Source organism: Corythoichthys intestinalis, chromosome 16 (assembly GCF_030265065.1).
Source record: "Corythoichthys intestinalis isolate RoL2023-P3 chromosome 16, ASM3026506v1, whole genome shotgun sequence".
NCBI lineage: Eukaryota > Metazoa > Chordata > Actinopteri > Syngnathiformes > Syngnathidae > Corythoichthys > Corythoichthys intestinalis.
In genome coordinates this window covers 51,389,057-51,413,642 of record NC_080410.1, presented here as the reverse complement: position 1 = coordinate 51,413,642, position 24,586 = coordinate 51,389,057, and the positions used below count along the sequence as shown (strand labels likewise).

The following is a 24,586-nucleotide window of genomic DNA, read 5'->3' as shown; positions in this document are numbered from 1 at the left end:
CATGTCATTCTAACACAAATGACTTGCAGCTTTAACGATGCCAATGAAACAATTAAGGTTTTATGATGGCAGAATAAAGCTAACACATACAGAAAATTAGCTGTGGCCATTAAACTGTCATATTATAGATAGGCTTCACTGTTGGATTATACTTTATGCTGAGTGCTTTACCATCGTGAAAGCTTTCAGAGAAATCACACAGAGATGCCAAATAACGCAACATGATGACTGCTACATGAAGTCCACTCATTAATTTCAGCCATTTCGACAAGGTTAGAGCTGCTATCCGACTCTTTCACGTTTATTTGTAGCCGCTGTTAGCCGCTAGCGTTAGCCTGTGGCTTGGCTACCAGAAGAAAGCACTGACAGCATCTTCTCCTGATATCGTGAGAACCAGGGAGGGCAGCGGGTGACAGCCCGTCTGGAACCCACCAAGAGTTTACTTAATGTCGGGTGAAAGTTTGGCGAAGCTAACTTAAGCACGACTTAGCCGCTAGCGTTAGCCTACCGGGCTTCTGTTTGTTTGGCTTCCTGAAAACCACGTGACTCCATACGTAAGCACACTCTCTGCTTTCTTAAAGGGGAACGAACATTGCCGAACAACACAGTCAAAGCGGGATGAAAAGACTATATTTTCTTGTTTTATTAAATTACCAAATTTACCGACATGGTCAAAATTACGTCGGTCATCGTGAAGAATTTCGGTGACAGTAAATTTTCGGTTTACCGCCCTGTTCTACTCCCAAGCCCCCTCCAGGATTCTAGCAAGTATAAAAAGCTGGTCTGTTGTTCCACGGCCAGGAAGGAACCCACATTGTTCCTCCTCAATCAGAGGTTCCACAATCGGCCGCACCCTCCTTTCCAGTGCCTTGGACTAAACTTTCCCAGAGAGGCTGAGCAATGTGATGCCCCGGCTCCAAATCCACCATATCCAAATATCATAGCCATCCCATTACCACCGACAAATCCACTGTTTCACCCTCCCTCTAAGTCAAGAGCCTCGGTGTCATCCTGGACAGTACACTTTTTTTTCATTCACACATTAATAATATTACCCAGATTGCCCACTTCCACCTACGCACCATCAACCGCCTCCGCCCCTTCCTCACCTCCCATTCTGCTGCCAACCTGGCAGCCGTCTTGTCACTTCCCGCCTGGATTACGGCAACTCCCTCCTCTTTGGCCTCCCTCAAAAGACACTCCATAGACTCCAACAGGTCCAGAATTCAGCTGCTCGCATCATAACCCATACCCCGTTCATCCACCACATCACTCCAGTTCTCCGCCAGCTCCATTGGCTCCCGATCCACTTCCCATCCTAGTTCAACGTTCTCCTCAAGGCCATCCTCAACCTTGCCCCTCCATACCTGTCCGACCTCCTCCATACTACAACTCCCTCTCGTGCCCTCAGGTCCTCCACCTCCATACTCTTGTCTGTCCCCCTGCTCACGTCAGCAAAATGGGGAGCAGAGTATTCAGCCGCTCTGCTCCCCGGCTTTGGAATTCACTACCACCCAATCTCAGGAACACTGACTCACTCCCCCTTTTTCAATCCAAACTCAAAACTCACCTGTACAGACTCGCCTATCCATAATAATCCCTGATTTCTTTGTGTTTTACTTTTCTGCTAATTATTTTTATCTATTAGTATTTTTCATGTTTTAAACATTCTTTACTTGATCATTTTTACTGTTTGTAGTCTTTAATTTGTTAAATTGTTTTTTAAATGATTGTACGGCTGCCATGAGTTCCAGAAAGGCGCCTTTAAATAAAATGTATTATTATTATTATTATTATTAGGGCCCTAGCACCAACTGGTGCGAGAGCCCTATTTTAATTAGAGATGTCCCGATCCGATAATTTGGATCGGATCGGACGCCGATATGGGCAAAAAAATGCACATCGGTATCGGATCGGAACACAGGAAAATTTTTTTTTTTAAGTCCGGGTTTTCCAGCGCACCGATTTACATAATCCATTCCAGTTTTTGCTTCGGTTTCCCTAAAATCCGAGCCGCATTTTACGGCACACCTTCAACACACTACATTTACATTACCGTCTGCCAATTTACCGAGAGACTTTATCGGTAAAATGACAGCTGTGTGGGCTCATTTCACCTTAAAGGACGACAAAGACAAAGAGGCAGAGAGCAACATATGCCACAATAAAGTCAAGCGTAGTGGTAAAGCTGTAAGAAGTTTTAATGCAACCAACCTAATCAAGCATTTAGCGAAATACCACCACAAACAATATGAGGAGTATGTTAAGAAAACCGGAGACAAAAAGAAAGGTCCTACGCAACTAACACTGGCAGAAACTTTTGCTATGCGTGACAAACTGGCACTCGACAGTCCCAAAGCCCAGAGAATAACAAGAGTCATTGCCGAAGAATTCATTCTGGATGACGAGCCATTATCTCACGTGAGTAAAGACGCACCATCCAACACGCGATTCGGCCGCTGAAGATTATAGAACGATTCACAAACATCCAAATTCCAATCACTGGAATATGTTAAGTAAAGCGGAACTAATACACGGCACGGTCTTCGGGACGCAATGCGCAAAGTAAACATAACTTGTCTTAGACCCGGGTAATGTCAACGCTCACCTCACGGCTTTAGCTCAACTCATGCCGCTGGATAAAAAACACAAGAATACCTGACTTCTGCTGACAGCCACAACAAACTACTTGACGTCGTTTTACTGGAGATAATAGATATCATATGTAAATAGAACCAGATGCTACACGACACACGACAGACTCGACTGCGTTAGCAACATTGAAGTATGGAAAACTAAACGGCCTCAATCTTAAAGCAGGAGACTTCCCTAGTAGGCTGTTGTGAACCTTCCAAGTGAACCTAATTAACTTTTTATCAAAAATACTCCTAAATCGGCAAAATCTTGACTTGAATCTATCTTCAAAACAGTTTTAAAACTTTCACATATCGAAAGTAGACAGAAGGGAAATTATGGAATAACGGGAGCAATTTTAACAACTTTAACAGTTGATTCGCAAAATTAAATGAATGTAGTTTAAAGCTGCTGATACAGAATGGGGACTTGAGTATTTTATTTACTGTTTTAAAATGTTAACTTGATACTGAAATAGTTGTTTATTTAAACCTGACAGGCTATTTATACAATTTTTGTAACTAATGCAAGAAACATTAAAAGCATCTAATAGCTTGGGGGATTTGTGGGATTTTCCACTGAGGTTGTTGGTGTGTTTTGCTTTTTTAAGACAGTTTACAATATTATTGACACATTTTACTGACTGACTGCCATTTCTGATTGTTATTTATAATGTTTTGTGTTTGTCACTGAATAAACAGGTCAGTTTCTTGTTACCAACCGTTGTGTGTTATTCAAACTCACCTAATTCAACTGGCTAGTTGTTATCAAGGGTACTAAAACCTTTTTCAACATGAGTCTGACAACTAAGTAAGGAGGCTAAATAACTTTAAACTTTAACACATGCTCAGATAGGTCGGCATCGGAAGTGCAAAACAATATCGGTATCGGATGGGAAGTGCAAAAACCTGGATCGGGACATCCCTAATTTTAATGCAAAGGATTATTCTTATTTTTTCATGGTAAATGATAGCCAATTTGGAGGCCTTAACATACTCAAAAACTCACCAAAATTTGCACAAATATGCGGCTTGGTATGAATTTTGATAATTTTGCGACCTTGCCAAAAAACGTAACAAAATGGCTCAGTGGTATTCCCTTAAAATTTTCAAAAACTTCTCTCCTATTAGGTTATTTCAGGGTAAGAGCAATGCAATTCAGGGAGTTGATAACTCGTGCAAAGCTGCTCCAAAAAGTCTCTTGCATCCATACTCCAAACCCATCGGGAATTTGGGTATTTTGGATTCATTCATTCATTCATTTTCCATGCCGCTTTTCCTCGCGAATGTGAAATTTGTATGGAGGTACAGGGCGCATATCTAAGACATTGGCACCTAGGGAGTTAGCTTGATCCTCCTCAAAATTGGTGAGACTGTTCATGAGACATATGAAATCTAAGTTTGTTTTTAAACGTTATTAAAATGGTGAGTTTTCATTCACGGGCCTAACCTTGGCGGAGTGACAAAGTCGGCCTTTTTTGGGGGGCAAAACGCCAAATTCAGCATATGAATAATAACTCCCTGATCCAAGGTTCAATCTTTTTTAATATCTGGCAAGTATGTGATGTATCACAGCCTGAACACGACTGCATTGAAATGTTATCCATTAGGCCTGGTGCCCCCTGCTGGGATCAGGAAATGCCTTTGTTTTGTTTTTTTTAGTAGACAGGCTCCTCCTTCAAGGGAAATAAATCAATTGACCTCAACCCTGCATCATGGGAGCCAAAAGAGATGTTTCAGGTGCCTGATGAGAAATATTGAGGTTTCGTTGAAGCAGAGGGGTCCAAACAAGAAAGTGAAAATGACCGCCGCCATTTTGTTTTACCACAAATTTTGAACAGTCATAACTTGTCAGATATACAACATATCTGCGCCACATTTCCTGTGCTTGGTGAGTCATACCTTGAAGGGTACTGTAGGGGTCGTTTGCATCAACTCTACTGCGCCAACTAGTGGCAACAGAAAGTTAATCTAAGTACTAATTTTACTTGTCCAGTTTTTCTCAGGTTGGCCAGTGTAGTTACAACACCTTTTGTACTACTAAATTTTAAGGCCCGTGTCCATGTGTCTCTGTGTGTTGCTACTTTGTTCGCCATTAAAAGGAAGTAGATTTCTTCAGGAACTTAGGCAGCTTATAGAGCCACAAAATGTGGCACAGTGGGTCGAATTGGTTCAATTAGAAGATTGATTTTGGTTTTGAATAAGGGTGTGGCTGCAGTAGTGCTTCCTTTTTTGTAGGACCCTCTTTTAATAGGGTTTATTTCACCTAGGTGTGCGAATGTATTTCTAATCCCAAAAAGATGAGAGTTTCAAGCATGTTAGGTTCTCATGATATGATGAGAGGGGGACGATCACCCACCACCCTGAACTGCGTGCCGTCCGAGTTGCGCCAAACTGCGAGGGCCCGTTCAGCCCTGCTTGCAGGCCTGGTTATTATTAATTTAAAGCTCCGCGCATCATCATACCTTTCTGTTCGACCCTACCCTCACCAAACCAAGCCCCCTTTACGCCCGCAAACCTTGCCCCCTAGAGGCCTAGGCCCGCGTGCCGCCAAACACCCATCACCCCTGACCACAACGCATACTCTGTAACCTGGGCTGACTGGAAACTTGATATTAAAGACACCTACCGATCGAATCATCGCTTCCAGGCCCTCCCTGTTTAAATGGATCAGACGTCTATTGCCGTCAATGGAGACGAAGCGTTAAGCTACGGGACGTCACAAAAGAAACAAACAAAAAAAATACAAAAATTCCCAGGATCGGATGCGGGACTCATCGTTTGCTCAGAAGCCCCGCCCCCTTGACAGTCACCCGTCTCCAGGGCCGTCGCCAAAGCAACAAGCGGCTTGCTCGGCTAATGAACCGGTTGCCGCGGTAACAGCGCCGGCTGTTCGTGAGGCCGGAGAAAGAAAACCCGGGGAGGGCGAATCAATCTGATGCGTACGCAAATCTGTGTTTGTGTGAGCGCGATGTGCGGCAGTGTGCCGTCGCCATGACAACCATCGCCCTTCGTGTGTATTTTCGCATTGACTTCTTCCACTTCCTTGGAATGTGCCTGTGTGTGTATAGCTGCAGTGTAGTCATTCATATTCAATGCACTTTCTTGACTGGGATCGGAGCCATTTTGCGCCCCCTACTGCACGGAAGGTCTACTGCGCGTCCGCTTTTCTTATTCAGCATTTGTCCTTTGGTTTCAGGGCGTCATTGAACGTAACAATACGCTTAGGACAATCCAGCATTACGCCTGACTTAGGTTCCTCGCATTTTCCCACGAAACAGCGTTTTCTTGTCTTTACTAATCGATTCGGGTTGAAACATCATTCAGTATCATCATCAAATATGTGTTTGTGTCCTAATTGGATATATGCCGCTGGCACCCCTGCAATTCTGTCAGCTAATGCTCAATTTCTCCCAGAAAATGATTGCAATCAGAAATGCTTTGGGAGTAATATCTTCTTTGATTTTGCTTGCAATGAAAAAACACAAAAGAGAATGGGGGGAAAAAAAAAAATCATTATCATTTTACACAAAACTCCAAAAAAGGGCCAGGCAAAAGTATTGGCACCCTTTGAAAAATCATGTGATGCTTCTCTAATTTGTGTAATTAACAGCACCTTACCTGTGGCACACAACAAGTGGTGGCAATAACTAAGTCAGACTTACAGTCAGTTAAAATGGATTAAAGTTGACTCAAACTCTGTCCTGTATGCTTGTGTGTACCACATTGAGCATGGAGAACAGACAGAAGACCAAAGAACTGTCGGAGGACTTGAGGAGCAAAATTTGTGAGGAAGCACGGGCAATCTCAAGGCTACAAGTCGATTTCCAAAGACCTGAATGTTCCTGTGTCTACCGTGCACAGTGGCATCAATAAGTGTAAAGCCCATGGCACTGTGGCTAACCTCCCTAGATGTGGACGGAAAAGAAAAATTGACGAGAGATTTCAACCAAAGACTGTGCGGATGGTGGATAAAGAACCTCGACTAACATCCAAACAAGTTCAAGCTGTCCCGCAGTCCGAGGGTACAACAGTGTCAACCCGTACTATCTGTCAGCATCTGAATGAAAAGGGACTCTATGGTAGGATACCCAGGAAGACCCCACTTCTCACCCAGAGACACAAAAAAGCCAGGCTGGAGTTTGCCAAAACTTACCTGAGAAAGCCAAAAATGTTTTGGAAGAATGTTCTCTGGTCAGATGAGACAAAAGTACAACTTTTTGGGAAATGGCATCAACAGAGAGTTTACAGGAAAAAAACAAGGCCTTCAAAGAAAAGAACACAATCCCCACAGTCAAATGTTGTGGAAGTTCCCTGATGTTTGGGGGTTGCTTTGCTCCCTCTGACACTGGACTGCTTGACCGTGTGCATGCCATTATGAAGTCTGAAGACTACCAACAAATTTTGCAGCATAATGTAGTGCCCAGTGTGAGAAAGCTGGGTCTCCCTCATAGGTCATGGGTCTTCCAGCAGGACAATGACCCAAAACACACTTCAAAATGCACTAGAAAATGGTTTAAGAGAAAGCACTGGAGACTTCTAAAGTGGCCAGCAATGAGTCCAGACCTGAATCCCATAGAACACCTGTGGAGAGATCTGAAAATGGCAAATCTCAGAGACCTGGAGCAGTTTGCCAAAGAAGAATGGTCTAAAATTCCAGCAGAGCAATGTAAGAAACTCATTGATGGATACCCGAAGCGGTTGTTCGCAGTTATTTTGTCAAAAGGTTGTGCTACCAAGTATTAGGCTCAGGGTGTCAATACTTTTGTCCAGCCCATTTTTGGAGTTTTGTGTAAAATGATAATGATTTAAAAAATTTTTTTCATTCTGTTTTGTGTCTCTGGGGTCTCTGTTTATCAAACTCCTAATAAAACACCATAAGGACACTCAGATTCTTATTCTCCGTGTCGTGAAAATTAACTGCAAAACACCAAATTCATTAGTCGTAAATTTCTATAACTTTCAACAGGAATTTGCTTGCCAGCTTAGCTATATTGGTTTTGAATTTGAAGTGACAAAAAGCTTCATTATTAAATTCCGAAGGGTTTGGTAAATCTCGTGGGATTCGGTACCTTTTGCAAGTTTAAGAACCACTGTCCTAAAGTGAAATGGCGCATTCCTCTTTTGTCAGAAATGCCTACGCTTCAACCCGGACGCGACGGTGTGGAAGGCCAAGCAGCAGGTCCTGTGCTCGCTGACCGAGTCGCTGCGGGACGTCCTCAACTACGGCCTCTTCCAGCCCGCCACCGACGGCCACGACGCCAAGTTCCTGGAGGAGGAGCGCCTGCTCAAGGAGTATCCGCAGTCCTTCGAGAAAGGGGTGCCGTATTTAGAGGTAGGTGGCCAGCTTAGGCTCACCCTCACCCATAGACTTCAAAAATCTATTGACCTGACACTTCGTCATTCTTTGCGCGACGCTTTATCAGAGGGGGCCGAGCTTCATTTCGTAATAGCCGAAGACGGCACACGCCCATGTCGGATTTAAGCTTGGATTTACTTACGATTGGACTTACCTCTGCATTGTCTCAGGAGTGATTTGTTTGAGGATTCAAGGTATATATATTAAATGTTTCGTACCATGCATGTGTGATTGAAGCATTTATTTGCAGGAATTTTCTTCTTTGTTTACACATGGAACTGACTAGCCTCATAGTTGGCAATATTTACGTGACATAAATGCTACCTGCACGGTTTCTTTGCTTTTAACCAAGAATCGATTTTACGTCCATATCTATGAAGAATTCGGGGATTTAAGCATTTATTCAGAACAATTTTCGCCAGAAAAGCTCTGTTTACACATGGCGGCCGCTAGCCTCATCGGTAGCATAGTGGCATTGTACTTTGTCAATATACGTAAAATAAATGCTAGCTGCACGGTTTTGTTGATTTTAACCAAGAATCGAGACTGTTTTACGTCCAAATCTATGAAGAATTTGGGGATTTAAGCATTTATTCACAAGAATTTCCGCTAGAAAAGCTCTCTTTACATATGGCGGCCTCTAGCCTCATTCGCTAACAGTATATAGTGCTATAATATTAATAAAGGGCTATTCTATTCTATAATAAGTTGTGATTGTATATAGAATTTATTAATAATTTATTTACATTAGGGCTGTCAAAATTATCGCGTTAATTTTTTAAATTAATCACGTTAAAATATTTGACGCAATTAACGCACATGCCCAGCTCAAACAGATTAAAATGACAGAACAGGCTCATGTACACTTGTTACTTGTGTTTTGTCGCCCTCTGCTGGCGCTTGGGTGCGACTGATTTTATGACCATGAGAATTGTGTAATTATTGACATCAACAATGGCAACCTACTAGTTTATTTTTCGATTGAAAATTTTACAAATTTTATTAAAACGAAAACATTAAGAGGGGTTTTAATATAACATTTCTATAACATTTATCTTTTAAGAACTACAAGTCTTTCTATCCATGGATCGCTTCAACAGAAAGGTAATGTTAATGCCATCTTCTTGATTTATTGTTATAATAAACAAATACAGTACTTATGTACAGTATGTTGAATGTATATATCCATCTTGTGTCTTATCGTTCCATTCCAACAATAATTTACAGAAAAATATGGCATATTTTATAGATGATTTGAATTGCGATTAATTACGATTAATAAATTTTTAAGCAGTGATTAACTCGATTAAAAATTTTAATCATTTGACAGCCCTAATTTACGTATTATTTATAATTGATTCTGCATTTGCATCTGTTTTCCTCAAGTATTAAGTTTCTGATGTTAAATTGAGTGATTTATTAGCAGTTGAAAACTTGCAGTCGATTAAAAAAAAGATAGTTGCAATTTTGGTCAAAAACCTATATGATATGTTAAATATTGCTATTGATCCTGAAAATATAGGTGATTATCTCTGCATTTGGTGATTTTTGTGCATCTCGTGTAAAATCTGAGACTTTTATAGCCATTTTAAGTTGTGTTATACCTAAATAGAAAATAATTAATCTAGATTTTATAAGGGAACGACTTTGAATTTTTTGATGCCACTGCTCATGGAGACTCATATATGGCTAAAGTAGGTGCCTGTTTTGGTTTTAGGTCAGTAGCAAGTTTGGTTTTGTAAATATTTGAAGTTTTTGAAAATAGGCCCCCTTACGAATCGGCCCCGTTTCCCGTGTCATGTCAATAGGTTATGAAGTCTATGCCTCACCTTGGCCACGCAAACACCACTTCCCTTTTCTCGCTAGTTCCGCTACAAGACGCGAGTGTACAAGCAGACCAACCTGGATGAGAAGCAGCTGGCCAAACTGCACACTAAGGTCAGAAACTATACCAACAAGCATATCGCACATTCATTTTAGGGGGTTTTGTGGTCACCTACCTGTCAACTCATTGGCTGCCAGACTTCCCATCCATTTGAACTTGGAAGGCTGGCAGCCCTCCCAATGGCATACCGCACGCATGCTACTTTTAGACCTTGACGTCGCATCGTAAAGCCGAAGTAAAGCAGAAGTTGGACATTATAGACCCGCCCTCGCATAGAAACCATGTTAATTCTGCTACTTTTCTCCGGTAATCTTTCAAAAACGAATATGCCGATTACACATTGCTTTTTTTGGAACTTGTAGAAACGAGTTTAGACGTTACGGCATATGAAGGATGTTTTCTTCAAACCTTTCCCGAAACCAAAAACTCGGGAGGAAAAAATGTGAAATAACTTGTGCAGACTTTTAACGCCAGCTCAGTGAATCCATTCGCATTTCATATGCAGTAAACATTTTGTTGAGTTGGCATGGTCTTTCAGAGGACAAAGAGGTCAGCCATTTTGATATTTTAAACGTATTTTTTAGCGTGACGTTGTGCCGTGCTGCTTCTGTCTGACAATAAATGACCTGAAAAGAATTCAAATATTACCTTTTCGGTTGTAAAAAAATAACTTTAGTAAGGGGGAAGTGTAAATAAATTACAGAATCAAGAATGGTTATCAACGAAAAAATTAAGTGTTGGTTGGCTGTCACTGAGTAGCATTTGCGATTGCTCAACAAAACTAACAATATGAATTACCCCCACGAACGGTCAGAGACGTACGACAACCAGAGGATATAATATATAAGAAAGACAGGGCATATGGTGGTAAAGGATAGCTTGTTGAAACAGGAGAATATCATTGTCAGTCACGTAAGAAAAAGGTGTCGATAAAAAAGCTAAGGCTATGCTTAGGTCGGCTCGTTTTTTTCGTCTTTTTCAGCCCTAGACACTCAAGCCATCTCTTTAACTGAACATTTTTATGTTCTTCCCCATCTTTGCTAGTGAATTTGGCACAAGGGACATCATTTTCCGAGAGAATTGGTAGGTTTAGCTCTGTAAACATCTCCTTCGTACACGATTTCCATTCATTTAGTATTTGGGTTAAGCTCCCGTTTGTCTTCCACTTAGCAACAGTAGCTAACGTCATGAATATTAATGAGCGGAAGTGACGTGTTGCTTGCGGTACGCCATTCAAACCCATTTATATTTACGACAGAAGGATGAAAACGAGGGGTGTGACAAAATATCATAATGGTGATATATCGTGATACTTTGTATCTCAAAAGGTTATTGATATGCTCCTGCCAAGAACCGAGATATCGTTTAAAAAAAGGTGTAAATGTCTAAAAAAAAAAAATAAAGTTAAAATAAACCAAAAAGTCGCTAACAAAATCTTCCACCATAATAGTGTCTCAATTACATTCACAGTCATTCTGTCAGATTTTCAGGGCATTTATAGGTCACTTGCTATTCATTTTAGGGCATTTTCTAGGTCATTTCCTGTTGAGTTTGAGTCACTGCCTATTCATTTGGTTGATTTCCAGGTCACTTCCTGTTCTGTAACACAAAATGAACAGGAAGTGACCCATAAAATACCCCAAAATCAACAGGACGTAACTGAAAATCAACAGGTAAATGACCTTAAATGGCCCAAAATGACCTCATTGCCTGGCATTGGCTGCTACTGACCGCCTTAGACGTTCAATCTGTTTGAAGTGTGGGGGGGGGGTGGCAGTGAATGAAAGAATGTTCATTCGCTGCCACCATCCCAGTTCAAATGGATTGGACGTCTCTACTAGTGGTAAACTCATTCCAATTCACAGCAGAAGCTTGTTTTTCAATTTATTAGTTGTTTTTAGAATATCTTAGAATGATTTCCTGACCAATGTATCGATAATCGTTGTATCGCCATATCGTCAGATCATCGTTATCATGAGCTTTGTATCACAAACCGTATCGTATCATGCGGTACCAAGAGGTTCCCACTCCTAATGAAAAGAGCCACGTGATTGGACGTCTATTAATGTCAATGTCACCGAAAGTTGACTTCATGTTGCCACTTTTGCAGGCCAGTCTGAAGAAATTCATGGACTACATCCAAACCAGCAGCGTGGACAAGATGAGCAAGTTCTTGGACAAAGGTCTCGACCCCAACTTCCAGGACGCCGACACCGGCGGTGAGCGCGCCTCGCCGTCCGACACGATAGACGTACATGCCGACCGGCGGAGGGGGAAAAAAAGTGGCAAATATGACGCCGGGTGTCATATTTGCTCTCCGCCCGGCGGCTCCCGCTGGTCTGTTGACACTCGTGAAGTATCAGCGAGGTGTCAAGGCGACAGACGCGTCCTGTCAACTTGAGTGTGACACACACACACTGACTGTTTACGCTAACACTCATTGTGTGTGTTTGTGTTTCAGAGCTCGCATGCACGTGTTTGCTTCTGTACGTCTGTGGCGAAGTGTGTCATTTTTTGTATGTGAATATGATTGCATCTTTATTTTTTGTGTTGCTTTGTTCTGCATCAGTGCTTGTGTTTATTAACCCTTTCAAAGACAGTGATCACTACTGTACAGTAGACGGCTATTAAAAAAAAAAAAAAAAAAAAAGACTCAGACTTAGTCACACTGTCACCCCCCCAACACACACACGCACACACACTAGTTACCATATTTTTGGGGGCTACTTGTAGTCCCCGGGTTACGAACGAGTTCCCTTCCTACGCTGGTGACGTCAGGGCCGTCAACAGACTTGCAGGGGCCCGGGGACAAGAGACCATTAAAAGGCCCAAACCCCAGTCCACCCACCCCACCCCTGCCACCGCCTTGTGATGATAACATACGTAGTACTTTTAATGCTTTGCAAGCAATGACAGTTTAAATTTTCAAATTATTTTGTTGGAGGTGGACAGTTAAATTTAAGATTGTAATGTGATGTGATGGTAAATGGAATCTACTTATAAAGCGCATGTATCTGCATTGTTACCATGCCCAAAGCGCTTTACATTAGCACGCATTTACCCGTTCACGCACACATTCACACACCAATGGGGCGGCTGCCATGCAAGGCGCTGTCAACCCATTGGAGGCAAATCAGGGTTCAGTGCCTTGCCCAAGGGCCCTTTGACAGTGGACAGTCGTAGCCGGGAATCGAACCGCTGACCCTTTGGTCCAAGAACAACTCCAGCGACCAACTGCGCCACAGCCGCCCGATGTGACATAATATAAAAAAACAATTTCCATCGATTGTCCCATGTAGGCTACAATACAATACAACTGAGAGTGCTATGCCTGCCTGCTAAGCAATTAAACAGTATAACTAAACATCCTGTGCCTGTCCCCCCCTTGGGTTATCAAGCCCTCAAACAGTGACGCGCCTAGATTTTTTGACAGCAAAGTCATTTGTAACATCAGTAAAATCGAATTTTTGAGCAAGTCATATTCAATGGAGAGCATGGCTAGGTTGTTAAGCCTGCCCTGTGATATGGTGGATAATGATAACGGCGTTATTTTTTCACTAACAGGGTAATTTAAGTCATTATTTTTTTCCGCCGTTACCGTTACTGACGGTCAAAAGCGGTGCGTTACTTACTCTGAATAAATTGAAGAAACTACCAGCGGTAGCGAGTCTACTCTGCTCTGTTTATTTGTCATCCAAGTCTTGAGGTGCGTTCAGGTTTGAGAATAGCGCACGTACTTCTTATGCCTCCAGGTTTTTTGTCCCTGCTCATTCAATTAGACAATGCTTTCCTAAGCTTGCTAACGTTTCTGTGTTTGCTACACCTGAATGCTAGCCTCGTTCCCATCCCCCACTGTCAGCCAGCAAGAATGCTGCTTCCATCTTGAGGACAGCAGACGCTTTGAGGGTGACTGTGGGCACTGTGCAAAAAAAAAAATATATATATATATATATATATATATATATATATACAGTGGTACCTCTACATACGAATTTAATTCGTTCCAGGACCTTGTTTGTAAGTCGAAATGGTCGTATGTCGAGCAGGATTTTCCCATAGGAATACATTATAATTCCATTAATTCGTTCCAAAGCCTAAAAACATACACTAAATTCTTAATAAATACTGCTGGCACTGTTACAAATGGCAATTAAACATAGAAAAACAAATAAGTTATAAATAAATAATTCAGAATAATATAATAATAAGAAGAATAATTAATAATTATTCCTGTAAATAATGTAACGAATCGGATTCTAATATGGCGGACACTTTTTACTGTCCCTGAACGCACCGCGAAGGTGACGTCTCAGTGAGATAGGTCGGTGCGGTAGAGATAATACTTTCGTTTTCTTGAGAGCGGTCAACTGCTTAAGACAATGGGCGTTTTGTGTTGGATAAGTTCTTAAATAAATGATAAAAACGTGACGAAGCTGGCGATTTCCTTGGCAATGTTACCACAATAATAATTGTCACCTTAACTTATAAATAGTGGCGAACGGTGGTCGGAAGAGGACCATGGAGCTGTATTGTTGAGCCAGTTCAGGGACGCGCACCCCAAGCTCATATTTTTCTATAACTTGCATCTTCATTTCAAAGGTAAGCATCACTTTTTTCCTTGTTTCTCCAACTGTATCAACTTTTTTTGAAAACTGTGTTGATTTCTCACACAAGAAAATCCACCGTGCGTTCGTTTGCAGTGCTGTCATGTCGTCGTATTTCGAGCAACTCGTCGGATGTAGAAACAAATGGCGGCTCAAATTTTACGTCGGATGTCGAAAAGATCGTGTGTCGAAGTGATCGTATGTAGAGGTACCACTGTATTTGAAATATTAAATATGTTAAAGTTTTTAAGTATATATACAGTATAGCAGAACGTAATATTTAATCAGACAACAATTTAAATTAAAAATAAATATGTGAATGTAAAGTAAAATAAATTAAGTGTCATTTAGGGGCCCCTATGGTACTGAGACCTGGGACAACATACCCGGTTGCCCCCCCCACCTGTCGACGGGCTTGGGTGACATAACCCGAATTTCCGCGCAAGTCGGAATTAACCCTTTAAATGCCCCCAAATCTCAAAATAACTATCCAAAAACATGTGTAAGGCAAATTAGCGTGGCCCAGATATTACTTCAAGAAATTAGAAATCAAGAAATTAATAGTATTTTTCAGGGTTTGACATTACAGGCACTTTTGTTACATATGTGCCCAAAATGTAATCTGTGCAATTTACAAATATTTGTGAACGAACAATTACTGTGTTGTGAGCGGAAGTCACGGCATTACCTTCTATGATTAATCTGCTATGGCAGAGCAGCAATAAGTATGTTACGTTCAGTAAACTGTGGGAGCTGCGAGTACCTTGCCTGGTATACCAGACTCACCGCTGTTCCAGCGATTGAGTCTGGCGACCGTCCGGCGGATCAAATTCCGAGAGCGGAGCAAGCCACAGCAAACAGACAGCGGAGTGGACCAATCAGCGACGGGCAGACGTGACGTTGTTAAAGCGACAAGTAATTAGCGTGAGCGGAGAATGGAGAAGTTTATTCAACATGGCTAGCGCGAGCCATGTTGACTGTTGTCAATGACTTGTTTCGATGTGTTTTTGGTAATTTAAAACTGGTTTTACCACGGATTGGAACATATTCTTGGCTCTCCCTTTCGCCATCTGTGTTGTTGTAGACACGACTTTCGGCGCGCAAGAGTGACGTTACTCGTTAAGAACACGTCACGCAAATAAACGAATCTGATTAGACGATTGATTTTGTACCTTGCTCGAGAGGCCGTTAATGGGCTGGGTCCCAGACTATTTCTCACAGTGTTTGAAAAATACAGGGAGAATAGTCTGGCTGTACCAGGCAAGCGAGTACCAGCCATTTTTGCCTTTCTTATCCTGAAATTTCTTTCATGACAAGAGGTAATATTTTCCCGTTGAGGCGTGTCTTAAACCAAAAATTCTGTCTGTAGACACGTTCATAAGTAGAGGTACCACTGTATATATTTAATCCCCAAAGTTAAATACGCTATTGTTTCAATATGTTTTATTAATTTATTTTGAACACACACACACAAAAACCGGTGGTGCTGCTGCACTCTCAGCGCCCCACTTCCCGCGCCACTGGGTGAGAGTGGGACTTTAAATAAAATACTTAAAAATCACTTTTATCAAATTGTGAGGAGAAATTGGTGCTACCAACCGAATCGTGAATTTTTATATCTTTACGGCCTTCCTGTTTATTTATATATGTTTGTATGTGTTTCTGTGTGCGTTGGCATCGGTGTTTGTCTGATCGCGCTCACATTTGCGTTGAAGCGCACGTGTGGCTCCTCCCCAGAGACGCCGCTGTCGCTGTCGGTGCAGTGCGAGCCGGGCGGCGGCGAGCCCATCCGAGTGCTGGTGGACGGCGGCGCCCACATCGACTTCCGCGCCAAAGACGGCCTGACGCCGCTCCACAAGGCCGTTCGAGGCCACCGCCATATCGCCCTGCTGGTACGCCTCTCATAAAACAAAGCTGCACGCTCACATTGTGTCACTAAGACAAAGTACAAAATAAATTCTTGTATTTCAGCATGTGACACATTAAGATAAGCGTCAGAGAAAACGTCACTAATTCTAGTTAAAAGGGTTTCCTATTTTGTCGGGGTCTCACCGGACCCGTGCCGGCGCAGCTCCAACGACCTAGGCCGGCGAGACCCCGACAACCCGGCCAAAAGGTCAAACTCCACTTAGTCTTAACCCCTTCAAACTTCAAAGCACAAGTTGAAAATTTATTCTGACTCAACAGCAATCATTAGTGCTGGGAATCTTTGGGCACCTAACGATTCAATTACAATTACGATTCAGAGGCTCCGATTATAAAACGATTATTGATGCACCCCCCTCCTTTTTTCTTTCTTTTTTTTTTTTTTTTTTTTTTTTAATTAATATTTTGTACATTAGTTCCAAAATTGTTCAAAAATACTCTCAGGCTAAACCAAACTACAATTTCAGTATCAAGTTAACATATAACAGTAAACAAATATACAAAAATAACAGAAAATAAAATCTCCAGTCCCCATTCTGTATCAGCAGCTTTAAACTACATTCAATTAATTTAATGTTGTGAATCAACCGTTAAAGTTGTTAAAATTGCTCCTGTTATTCCATAATTTCCCTTTTGTCTACTTTTAACATGTGAAAGTTTTACTATTATTTACTTATTTATTATTATTTACTATTTAAACTATTTTAAAGATAGATTCAAGTCAATATTTTACCGATTTAGGAGTATTTTAGATAAAAAGTTAATTAGTTTCGCTTGGAAGGATCGCTACAACAGCCTTGCAGGGAAGTGTACTGCTTTAAGATGGCGGCCGTTTACTAACGCCCGCATCTAGCTTTCTGTAGATGTGCTGCTAACGCTACAGAATCTATATTGCATCTAGTCCTATATAAATGATATCTACCGTAACATTATGTGGATGTACTTTGTAGCAGTTTTGCAGCAGCAGTCAGGTATGTTGTTGTGTTTTTTTATCTCGTGGCATGAGTTGAGCTAGAGCCGTGAGTTGAGCATTGGCATTACCCGAGGGGCCGGGTAATGAGAAGCATGATGTTTAGCTACTCTCGCTTCATGCCTCATTGCGTCCCGAAGACCGCGCGGCGCGCTGAGTCTGTTGTAATTCCGCTTTACTTGGCATATTTCAATAATCGGAATTTGGATGTTTGTGAACCGTTCTTGAATCTTCCACGGCCCAATCACGAATAATCTAAGAATCGGAAATTTTGCACACCTCTAGCAATCATACAGCACAGAGGGACCCAGGCGAGGATCCAAGGTCACCATATCACAAGTCAACAAAAGGTTCCTGAGAAAAAAAATGACAACGCTTAGTTAAACATTCAGTCTTTTGAAGGCTCTTGCAGGGCGGGCCATAGGCAGGAAGAAGGGTGTTTTTTAGGCGTTGTTTAGGATTATTGTCTGTTTGTGGATTGGACAGGAGGATTCGGGAGTTACTGTTGTCAGGGCAACTAGACTTGTGGATTTTGCCACCACGGCGTCAACGGGGCTCTTGGAGTCTTATCAGTCGTGTTATCAGTTGGATATCGGGCGTTCTCCGGTGTTCCTTGTGTTGGGACAGCACGTCCCGCCATTTGTTCTGGACTGTCCGGGAGAACTTTCGTCAATCTTGTTCAGTCAGTTGCATGACGCACACGTTGGGCTTCCGTGATGAGAAGGCGTCATGTATCTTTTATGCCCGATATTCTGCTTGTTTTCCTTAAACTATGGTATAAGTGCTATTTATTTTATATTGGGTGTGTTAGAGTAATACAAACAGTCAAACAGTAAATACGAGAAACGATACTATTCCCTGACTGATTATATAAAGTGTGTTAGAGTAATTCAAACAGTCGATCGGTAAATTCGAGAAAATATATTATTCCCTTCAATATCAAATCAACCATATGTCTTGAAAATTTCCAAAATACATACAATAGAAACGATTACATTGCAAGGCGTTTTAAGTTGCACTTTGTGTCCTAGTTTGGCTGGACTTTTTCAGTGCCATTGACGACAATAGACGTCCAATCGAATGGCTCTTGAAATGAGTTTATAATGAGTAGACGTCCAATCTGTTTGAACTGGGAGAGCTGGCTGCAAATAAACCAACATTAGCGTATATTGCCGTCAATGGCAGCCAGTTAGTTTACTCGTTCATCCACAAATTAGGATGTTTTTCTTCAATGTTTTTATGACATTCATATAGGACAGAGGTCTATCAGAGGTTAAACTGCACTATAACCTATTACATAACCACATTAAGCCAAAGAAACAAAAATCATTGAATTCTGGCGAGAGAAAAACAGCGATAATGCATCATTCGTCCAAAGAGCTTGATTGTCCTCTAGTGGAGAAAACATATTTGCTATTATGAATCTAAAGGGATCGTATCTCCAAATAAAAACTGGGACAGATTCTTCTCCACAAATCTAATCAAGTAAAAAGTATGGCTTAGTAAAACTACCTTTAGTAGTACATTGTTCTCAAAAAGTTACTCAAGTAAATGTAACGAAGGTAACATGTGACTAGCCCCTCTGCCGGAAAAAAAAAAAAAAAAAAAAAACAGAATAATACGATTTATACTCCAGCGCCACTTGTTTGTGAGTTTTTCGTTGATGCGACTAAACTTCGGTGACCATTTAAAATGCTGAAAATTGCATGTTTGCGGGCTGCACAGGTGCTGCTGTCTTTGGGCGCCTCCCCGGACTACAAGGACCGGCGGGGTCTGACGCCGCTCTACCACACTGTGCTGACAGGGGGCGACACCTCGTGCTGTGAAACGCTGCTCTACCACCACGCCAAGCTGGGCATCAGGGACGAGAACGGCTGGGACGAAACGCACCAGGTACGTGCCTGTCGAAGGACGCGATTCAGTGAGAACCCAAAAACCCTATTCAAGTAAGAGTAGCATTGCTCGGGCTAAAATACAGTAACGACTCTAGTGTAGCCCATAGTAGCAATAATACATGACTGTAGCCCCGAGCCAAACGACAGCTGCTACAAACCATGCCTCATACAAACCACTCCCCAATAAACTACTCCCACACGATGCTACGATGGTAGCGTCTGATGCGTCTCATAGATATCACATGTACAGTGTATCACTAAAGTGATTACATCCCTCGCATTTCTTCAGATATTTAAGTATATATTTTCATAGGACAACACTGACAAAATGACACTATGACACAATGAAAAGTAGTCTGTGTGCAGCTTATATCATAGTTAATTTATTTTCCCCTCAAAATAACTCAAGAGTGACATACTATTTTTATTTATATGTACATACTAGGGTTGTTCCGATCATGTTTTTTTGCTCCCGATCCGATCCCGATCATTTTAGTTTGAGTATCTGCCGATCCCGATATTTCCTGATCCGATTGCTTTTTTTCTCCTCCCGATTCAATTCCAGTCATTCCCGATAATTTTTCCCGATCATATACATTTTGGCAACGCATTAAGAAAAAAATGAATAAAACTCGGACGAATATATACATTCAACTATTTGTTTATTATGACAAATCCTCAAGATGGCATTTACATTATCAACATTCTTTCTGTGAGGGATCCACGGATAGAAAGACTTGTAATTCTTAAAGGATAAATGTGACTAAATATTGCCATCTAGTGTATTTGTTGTGCTTTCAGTAAATGATACTGTAGCCATGCCCAAATGCATGATGGGAAGTGGAACCATGACTGTGCGTAGTGCTACCAATTGATATATCTTCTCTGCGTTGGGAAATAACATAGGGTGTTAAGAAAAAGATCAATTACTACCTTGCTTCCCCACATTGCTTCCCACGATATTTCTAATCGTAGGGAGAGGGATTGTTAGGCTTTAGCCAATTAATAAAGGCTCCAAAGGCTGCCAAAATTCACTCTTCTCATTTTACGCTGCCTTTTAGCTCTCTATATAGGTAAAATGGCGCCATTACAGATTGAGCGCGACAATGCATGAGTGGGTCGTGCAGCACATGCATTAATTGCATTAAATATTTTAACGTGATAGATTTTTTTTTAAATTAATTACCGCAGTTATTGGGATAAACTTGATAACCCTACCTTAAGCCTAAACTAAAGACTCTGGATGAGTGTAACATATTATGTCTGTAACGTTAAGTACAATTAGAAAACGATTTAATTAAATAATATACATATATTAAAAAAAGGCATGTCCAATATTTTTTTGCCGATTCCGATACTTTGAAAATGACGTGATCGGACACGATCGATCGGGACATCTCTAGTACATACCTTGTCGTATTTCCCTGTAACAACATAATCCGCGTCAGCCCTTCTGCATTCGGCAAATACAATATTATTTGTAATTTGAAGGAGATAGTACCTTTTCTCGTGGGCACCGTCTAACTGTTTGCATTACTCTAACACACTTAATATAATCAATCAGGGAATAGTATCGTTTCTCGTATTTACTGTTTGTATTACTCACACCCAATATAGAATAAATAGCGCTTATACCATAGTTTAAGGAAAACAAGCAGGTTATAGGGCATAAGAGATACATGACGCCTTCTTATCACGGAAGTCCAATGTGTGCGACATGCACCTGACTGGGCAAGATTAACGCTGACAAGCCCACGTCTGCACCATCAAGTCTCACAAACAGTTCTCCCGGTGGGACGGCCTGTCCTAACACAAGGAACACAGGAGAACGCCCGATACCCAACTAATAACACGACTGAAAAGATTCCAAGAGCCCCGTTGACGATGAGTTGGCAAAATCCACATCCTCGTTGCCCGGATAACAGTAACTCCCGAATCTTCCTGTCCAATCCACAAACAGACAATAATCCCAAACACACCCTGCCCACGGCCCGTCCCGCGAGAGCCTTTAAAAGACTGAGTGTTTAACTAAGCGTTGTCATTTTTCTAGGGAACCTTTTTGTCCGCCTGAGTGTTTCTGTTCCGCATTGCCGTTTTGATCTCTGTCGATCTGAATAAATTGCCAACTTGTTTTCTGTGAGCCTTTTTTAAACCTTTCAAAATGGAGTCAGTACAAGGGGTTAACGCTGGAGTGGACACGCAGGGTTTGGCTTTCCGGTCGACTTGCGGGTGCTGCGCCGGCGGGACGCCTACCGTATCGGCTGGCGGGATGTCTGCGACTTGGCTGGGAAGCCGAATTCCTTCAATTTCACCTCATTTTGGTCACTCAAGTGGCCGGCGTAGCAATCTACACCTCACCCAGACACAGGTTATTATAATTTTGCCCACGAATGATCAACGATTTGATAAGAACAAACACACAATCTTTTAGGTAGATCGTTAGGTTTAAAGCACATCCTTAACTTATTGTCTGCAGCTGGTTTCGATTTAAGGCGTATGGCGAGGTGGATCCACACTGGCGCTTTGAAGCTGGACACTGTTCAAACATTCCACTTCAAACCCTATATAGCCTATAGGCGCTTCCAGGAGTTCACGCACAGCACAGAAAGTCTCATAGTGTCATTTGCATCGTATTGAATCCATTTTTAGAGATTCCCTGAGTTCCTCTGATTTGATTTTGCAGTTTCAACTTTGTCAACACACTGCTTACTTCAAACGCACTTCATGTTGTTCTTTCTAAACCGGAAGTTCGGAGCAGACATTTTCCAATTCGCTATATAGCATCACTGGTCCGCGTGTGCACGTGTACGAGCGTGAAATTTTACGCGCACCAACATCACGTGTCACTTCCCAGCAAGAGGTTTGGCGATTTTTGTCTCGTCGCGCTCGTTCCATAGAAAATGTATAGAACTGGAGTGACGTTGACTCCCATTTGTTTTGCCGCTTACAGTAGCAATTCTTCCTCTACTCAAGTAGGAATATAAAGTATGGCGTGGTAAAACGACTCTTCAAAGTGCATTTCTCAAAAAGTTACTCAAATAAGTAAATGTAATGAGATTAGAGATATACCGATCCGATACTTGGATAGGATCGGGCGCCAATATGGGCAAAAAAATGCGCATCGGTATCGGATCGGCCGACATGGAAAAATTCCGATCCCGTTTTTTTGAAAGTTTGGTCCGGGTTTTCCAGTGCACCGATTTACATAATCCATTCCAGTTTTTGCTTCAGTTTCCCTAAAATTCCGTCCGCATTTTACAGCACCATCCAACACTTAGAACCACGGTACAACATGCCCAGCCGTCATTACATCCTTGAGCGATTCGGCCACGGAAGATTCGAGAACGATTCACAAACATCCAAATTCTGATTATTGAAATATGTCAAGTAAAGCGGAACTAATACACAGCGCAGTCTTCGGGACGCAATGAGAAACGGACCGCATTGCGTCCCGAGGGTAAACATCATGCTTGTCATAGACCCGGGTAATGCCAATGCTCGACTCACGGCTTTAGCTCAACTCATGCCGCTGGATAAAAAACACAAGAATACCTGACTGCTGCTGACAGCCGCTACAAACTACGTCAACATCGTTTTACTGTAGACAATAGATATCATATGTATATAGAACTAGATGGTAGAAAACAGACTCGACGGCGTTAGCAACATTGAAGTATGGAAAATTACATGCGTTAGTAAACAGCCGCCCTCTTAAAGCAGGAGACTTCCCTAGTAGGCTGTTGTGAACCTTCCAAGCGAACCTAATTAACTTTTTCTCTAAGATACTCATAAATCGGCAAAATCTTGACTTGAATCTATCTTCAAAACAGTTTTAAAACTTTCATTCTGAACTATCTGAAACATTCCGATACCGGTATCGGTATCGGCCAGTATTGGTATCAGATCGGAAGTGCAAAACAATATCAGTATCGAAACGGAAGTGCAAAAACCTGGATTGGGACATCCCTAAATGAGATAGTGCCCAACTCTGGGAACAAATGAGTAAAGCCTTAAATTTGTCGCATAAATGGCATTGCCGTGGAAATGGAGAGACTTGTGCTGTTTCCCGCCAGGCGTGTCAAAACGGCAACTCCCAGCACTTGGAGCATCTTCTGTTCTACGGGGCCGACTCCACCTCCCAGAATGCATCTGGAAACACTGCCTTGCACATCTGTGCTTTATATAACAAGGTGCATATGGCCTCAACGACGATCCACGTCCAATCTGTTTGGTGGCAATTGTGTCACCAATGAGATACGGTTATCTTTTTTTTTTTAGGAAAGCTGTGCGCGAATTCTGCTGTACCGAGGAGCCGACAAAGAGACAAAGAACAACAGCGGCCAAACCCCCTTTCAGGTCACGTTGCAACATTCCAGCATTTTTCTTGTTGTTGTTTAAAAGTGACATTTTCTACATGCAAAATGACAAAAGTTTTAATTTTTTGACCCATTTCCTAACACCTGTATAAAGAAAAATCTCTTGATGTCATTCCATCAGGTGGCCGTCATGTCGGGTCATTTCGAGCTGGGGGAGATCATCAAAAACCACCGGGATGCCGACATAGGTCAGTCTTTGACTTTCGCGTAACCATGGGGATGATTTGGACAGCTTTGAGCCTAAGCGAGCTTCACTTCAACTCAGTTCCCTTTGTGGAGTCCCCGAAGTACGCCCCCCAGAGGCGGGAGAGCGCGCAGACGCTGAGCTTGCCTCACCCGCAGCCCTTCCTGCGCGCCAACAGCGACAGCAGCATGAATATACCCGACTGGATGGCGGCGCCCAACTCGCTCAGCGCCAACATCGTCTCCGTGCAGGTGCCCGGTGGACAAAACACTAAACTTGTCCATAAAGTTGCTGATAAATACATTTCAAACCCCGTCTTTTCTCGTAGGGCTTCAAACACACGGGCACCATCCGCAGCTCTAGCAGTCCCCGAGGGGCCCGGACGCGGTCCCCTTCCCGAGGCCGCCCGGGCGACAAAGAGGACCGCGGTCGGCAGCAGAGTCGCAAGCAAGGGTGACAAAGCCTGCTCGCCAGAACCGTCCCGCCATTTTGCCGCAAAATTGATTTGGTTTTCTGTGTGTTCCCGCCCCAGGCCGTCCGCCGCCACCGGCGCGCAGACGGCGGGCCAGCGTCGACGCCTATACAGCGCCGTGCCGGGACGCGTCTTTGTGGCCACGCGAGCCCACTCCGCGCAGGGAGAGCGGGAAATCAGCTTTGGCAAGGGCGACCGGGTCAAAGGTCAGTGCCGTACGCTTTTTGTGCGTCCTTTCTTCTGGAGTCAATGACAAGCCACTTTTGTTTTGTTTGTGCGACA

The 24,586-nt window shown here is 42.4% G+C and overlaps 1 protein-coding gene across 1 annotated transcript in view; it reads left to right on the top strand.

Moving 5' to 3' along the window:
- shank1 (SH3 and multiple ankyrin repeat domains 1) overlaps nt 1–24,586 on the top strand; it is a 90,192-nt gene that overhangs the window by 21,567 nt on the left and 44,039 nt on the right. Inside the window, exons 4-14 of the mRNA XM_057860695.1 lie at nt 7,765–7,968; nt 9,859–9,930; nt 11,988–12,096; nt 16,219–16,373; nt 19,103–19,270; nt 23,346–23,462; nt 23,551–23,628; nt 23,770–23,836; nt 23,914–24,083; nt 24,161–24,285; nt 24,365–24,510. Of these exons, the coding sequence (XP_057716678.1) occupies nt 7,765–7,968; nt 9,859–9,930; nt 11,988–12,096; nt 16,219–16,373; nt 19,103–19,270; nt 23,346–23,462; nt 23,551–23,628; nt 23,770–23,836; nt 23,914–24,083; nt 24,161–24,285; nt 24,365–24,510 (1,411 nt within the window). The remainder of the gene's footprint in view (nt 1–7,764; nt 7,969–9,858; nt 9,931–11,987; nt 12,097–16,218; nt 16,374–19,102; nt 19,271–23,345; nt 23,463–23,550; nt 23,629–23,769; nt 23,837–23,913; nt 24,084–24,160; nt 24,286–24,364; nt 24,511–24,586) is intronic.